This window comes from Alligator sinensis, unplaced genomic scaffold (genome assembly GCF_000455745.1).
Source record: "Alligator sinensis unplaced genomic scaffold, ASM45574v1 scaffold159_1, whole genome shotgun sequence".
In the NCBI taxonomy this organism is placed as follows: Eukaryota; Metazoa; Chordata; order Crocodylia; family Alligatoridae; genus Alligator; species Alligator sinensis.
The window spans coordinates 562,264-567,765 of NW_005842222.1; the positions used below are offsets into that span (position 1 = coordinate 562,264).

The window sequence follows — 5,502 nt, forward strand, 5'->3', positions numbered from 1 at the left end:
ATGTGGCTCGAATCTTAATACAAATGGCAGGAACTCCTTTGCATCGTGCATCACTATAATGCAAAAGAAATGCACTATGCAAAGAAAGCTACAGAACTGGCGGGAAAAGCTCCTGCACGCGGGTCCTGTGTTGCAACAGAACACTCCACCGTGCAAAAGAGCTGCAATTTTGGCGGGAACATGATTTAGCGATGCCGAAGCACACTCAAACAAAAAAACCACAACTTTGGGTTGTGACAGTAGCCTCAAAGGTTTTTGCTTCTAGAGCTTTTACGCTCTCTTCCCAATCTTAGTAGTTTCCTTGGCAACAGGTACTACTTAGATACTGCAGTACTAATCAACTTAGGAAGCAAAAGTAAGATTCCTAGATCTTAATGGTTGTTGAAGAGGGACACCCAGGACTCTCCTGGTTACCTTCCAAAACAGGATTTCTTGATAGCTTCTGCTTTCAATCCAAAACACCTGCCTCTCTTATTCTAATTTTTTGACTATGCAGTATGTCAAAAGGTCACCATGTGTAGCGCAAGAAAATTCATGATTATTTTTAGTAAAGGGAATATTGGTTTGCTAAAGTACAAGTATTTTAAAGGGTTCAAGGGAGTCAGAAAACACAACTGTTGGTTACAGGTGACCTGTGGTAGCATAATATATGCCTAAAATCGAATGTAAAATGATTATTATAATCACACAGCCAGACTGACCAACTTTAAAATTGTCCTGAGGTCACAAAATGCAGAGAGCTAAAGTTGGAACAATAGAGATCAATTTTTATGATTTTACTTCCTTAAGAAGTGTTCTAAAAGAAGGTGTTTGACTTCAACATTTGAACTGCATCCCCTGCCAGCCCTAGAGAAAGTGTGTATTTAACATATTAACTGATGTCTCTGTTCCTAAAATATATTCTTCAATGAGTTTTTATTTTAATTATTTGGTAAATGTCCTGTTACTTATTTAATTATTATTATATATGGCAGCCTGGGATTCTTATCCCATTACATAAATAGATTAGCTTTTGTGAGCTTGTTCCTATGGGTTCTTTGTTTATTTGCCTCTCCCAGCACTGACCCTCCTTCCCCTCCCCTCCACCCCTTTCTCTCCCTTCTCCCTTCCGACCTTTTGTATTCCAGTCATTCATCCACTTTATACACTACTCTAATGCTTGTCCTTTCACCGCACCTGATGAAGTCATCTTAACTTCATGAATCCTTATTCTTTATCTTATTTAGTTAGCCTATAAAGTACATATCTACCCTGCCTTCTATTTGATTTCAGACTAACAGGGCTAACTACCTTTATCAGGCTGAAACAAAAACATCCCTAAACCTATGAGAAAATGCTGTGGGATAGCAATTGAGACCATGACGAGTCATAGTTGATCATAACAGGTTAAAAGCCAACTAGATCTGAGCAAACTGAGATGGTTTAGGAATACACTGAATGGATTACATTCTGTCCAGAGCCTTCTTTTTATGCCTGGTTCTTAAGCACAGCAGAACTAGTATGTTTGTGTAGTACAGGTTGTGGCATTACATATCAGAATATATGTCTGCATACATGGCATATTACATGGCAGAATATATGTCTGCATTTACAAAGCTAATGGGGGTTGAGACCACTTTCATGTTGTAACCGCCACGCAAGGATTCTTTCTCCTCTGATGCCATAGCATACCCTTATCTGTCACTCAGGAAATCAGACTTGACAATGCCCTTCTCTCCCTTTTTTTTTGTTCTCTTCAACCTATATTTAAGAATTAAAGATACCTTGCATTTTTTAATAAAAATGCCATATTTGCTTGCATAAATGTGCAAAATATGCTTTTTCCCAAAATTGGGCTGTGTGTTTTAAGTAAGGATGTTGGTTTCCACACTTTTTCTTCATTCTGCCTTTCCAAAGCAAAGTGTATCTTATTTGAGGGTGGGGTTATGTGAGAAAATACAAAGAGGCGGAACCCAGGGAGAAGAGGGGTTGTTTGCACTGGCAATGTGTAGGGGATGCACGTGGGTACATGTGCACCCCCTGAGAGAAGTGCCCCCCCCACCCCCAACCCCCCGGCCGCCGCCGACACTGCCAGCAGCATCTGCAGGCAGTCACTGATTGCCAGCCCATCAGCGCTCACCTCCCACCGCCAACTATGCTGCGACCACCTGCGGGAGCTCCCCACTCACAGTCACCACACCCCCTTCAGGCTTTTTTCATTTCATGAAAGTCCTTTGTCAGCATATGTCCTGAGAAAACATCCTCCTCCAGACCCCTAATGGTAAATGTCTCCAAGCAGAGATAAGGCTCCAGAGGCTGCCCTTCCCTATCTTTGAGACTTGAAGGGTTTTGTTCTTCTCAGGACAGTCCATTCAGATTTACCCAATAAACCACCCATGAACCATAAGTCATATTAAAACAAGGTTTAATAAAATCAAAGTGCTTTACAGAACATATCATGAGTTTAACTTCTTAGGAGGTAAGCCAATGAGTCACTCTTGGCTTAGTTACTAAATATTAGTTGGTTCATTCCTTATATTTTTATAAAGCAGCATCCACTTTGATCTGCTTCTGATAGTTTCCCAGCCACCAATTCACCTTCCTACCCACTCCTCCGAAGTCTCCTAGATCTCTCTGTGGAGAAATCACGCCCCAGTCTCTCTGCTGGAAGCAGGCAGCCCCTCCCCATCTGTTTCATTTACCACTGAGCTGTGACCTGGGCTGGAGACATTCCTGAGGGAGGGGGGAGCGTGCTCTCCCCTGTGTCCTGTGTAACCCTAACCCTCACCTGAAGTTGGTGACGTTTTTCAAACTGACCAACCAGCATCAGCCGTGGTCTGAGGATACTGGTTTGTGGTGGGAACTTGGTGATGAGGTCACAACAGGGATATATAAGGTCCCTTCTTTCTGGAAGGAGGGAGACAAGTTTTGGGGTGCAGCCAGCAAGCCATCCTGCCTCTCGAGCAGGCTCAATCAGCCCCTGGATGGACTTGTGAGTAACTTACCTGAAATGTAGCTGGGAATTTAGAATCTAGTGTTTTAGTCACTTGTCAAAAGGCTGCCAAGCTGTTTCTGTTTGCTCTGGGGTTTTCTTTTAATACTTCTCTGACTTTTACCCCTCCCCAAGCCTACTCTCTCTACCCAATAAAGCTATCTGTTAGCAAACCTTGTGGTACATGCTTGAGAGGGACTGGACAGGCCTTCTTGCTCCCTTGACTTGGCTGACTAAGGGAGGCTACTTTCTAGGCTTCAGACTAATGGAAGCACCCCAAGTTCCCAAGGTCTACAGGGCCTATGTACCCCACATGACACAGGGCCCAGAGAAAGACCTGAGTCCAGGTGGTGGCAGCAGTTATCCCAGGTTTGCAGGTGTGCTCCAGGAAGGGGGGTGGCCAGAAGTTGATGCCCCTGGGGAGGCATCTGAAGCTCAGTTTTTGGCCGGGCACAGTGAAGTGGATGTCTCTGCGCAGGAGTACCCCCTACTGGCCTACCACACTCTCTTCCATCACAAGACTGTTTTTAAGTCCCTCAGTTCATTTGCACAAAGGCATTAAATTCAATATCAGATGAGGAAGAAGCCCCTTCTGCCTTTCCAGGGAGTACTGTTTGTCAGGCCTACCATCTGAAAGAAATGGCTTCTAATCACCACAGAGAAATGATTGTCTCCTTTTCTGATGGGAAGTCCCAAGTGTTGGAAGGATTCCTTGTCTTACTGGCTTCCAGTCCAGTTTCAAAAGCTATTCTCTCCCTTAGCCACCCTAGAAGACAGTGTGATTATATTCTAGTTTACATGTCCTTTGCTGTTGCCTAAAGATGTTTAGTCATGCATTTCGGCATTTAGTGTATATACTGGTTCCCAAAAGGGTATTTGCCTCAATAAAGTGCTAGAATACTAAGGTTTGATTTAATGTCATAAAATCAAAGGGCAAGAGTCTCAGCTACTGTAAATTGGTGTGACTCCACTAAAGTTAGCAGAGCTACACTGAGTTATTCCAACTGAGGATTTTTCCCAAAAGCTTTAATTTTCCATGGATTTTTAACTTTATTCTTTTTTATCTTTTAGGGCAACAGGCTTTGGCTTCTTGAACGCACTATGCAAAGCAGCAGCTGTACTTGGAAACTTAATATTTGGCTCCCTTGTTGGCATCACCAAATCAATCCCTATTCTCCTAGCTTCTACTGTTCTAGTATGCGGAGGTCTGGTAGGACTTCGACTTCCTGACACACGAACCCAGGTGTTAATGTAACTGGAAAAAGCCATTTATGAGTTATTTCCCTCTCCTTACAAGTGTCAACTCTCCTGACTGAAAAGTGCAAAGGCTTCAGATTTTCAGCACACAGTAAGGTATCAGATAGCAGAAATCAAACTCAAAATGAGATGTTTTTGCTGTGACTGAGGCTTAGAAACCACTGTAAGAAAGTTTTAAATCTCACATTTTCTTTTCATAGTTTGCTGTTTAATACTTTTTATCTTTCAAACTGCAAAGCTACCTCTTAAAACATTTTCAAGAGACACATTCAGGAAGATAAAATCATGCAGGTAGGTGTTTAAAAATGCAGGCATATTGTCACATCGCTTTAAAAATATGTCCTAGATTTGGCTGTAACATCATGAGCTTCTGTAGCATCACAATAAGTCAATTATTTAACAGTACCAGTGCAGTAACTGTTAGTCTTACATGTATCAATGTATGCAGCATTAAACAGGAAGCCGTATATACTGTATCAGTACTGAGAATACTGATTCTCTGTGTGACTATATTTAAACAGTAGAGACTTCCTACTTTCTCAGAAAGGGCATAGACAGGTAGCAGTGCCTCTTTACAGGAAACCATTTTATGTAGATTCAATCTAGAACAAAGATTAATGATTGCAAGCATAATACTAAAACTATATGTGCTGAGGAGAAGGTAATAATTGCTACAAAAACCAGCAAAACTAATAATACTAAAAAAAAATTCGAGAAGCACTTTTACTCTTGGGTCCTCCAGAGCATATTAAGAAATATTGACACTCCATGTCTGGAATTTTCTGACTATTTTAAAACAATGGGCTTTGTCTTACCTATTTTATATTTCCTAGTGTAAGTAGAAGCAATTCTTCTGAAGGCAATAGTTACACTAGTGTAAAACCAGTGTGAGTGAGGAAAGAATCAGGCCAGTAGCATAACTTGGGGTGGGCAAGGGGATCTCCAGCCCTGAGTACAGATTTATCGGTGGTGTCAGAATGGTGTCCCTCAGGAAGCTGGTGCTGCAGGGGTTGTTGCAGCTGATGTGTGAAAAGCCTACACTGCAGCATCTGCAGCCTAGCCCACCATGGCAGCAGCAGTCCTGCGCCCCTGCTGGGTTGGCTGCTGCAGCCAAGGTGCAGTGACCCTGCACTGTGGCGGCAGCAGCAGTGAGATCTTTAAGTCTCAGGGTGAGGTATAACTTACTGGTAACCCCTCCACCTGCACCCCAGCTGGGCACAGAAGCCTCCCTCCCCCCCCCCCCCCCCCTTTCCCGCGGGGACCAGCAGCCACAA

At 43.0% G+C, this 5,502-nt stretch overlaps 1 protein-coding gene across 1 annotated transcript in view; it reads left to right on the plus strand.

Moving 5' to 3' along the window:
* The window catches only part of SV2C (synaptic vesicle glycoprotein 2C), a 197,172-nt gene extending 192,801 nt beyond the window's left edge, over positions 1 to 4,371 (plus strand). Inside the window, exon 11 of the mRNA XM_025208153.1 lies at positions 4,043 to 4,371. Coding sequence (XP_025063938.1) covers positions 4,043 to 4,226 — 184 coding nt within the window. The 3' untranslated portion in view covers positions 4,227 to 4,371. The remainder of the gene's footprint in view (positions 1 to 4,042) is intronic.
* Positions 4,372 to 5,502: the final 1,131 nt, after the last annotated feature.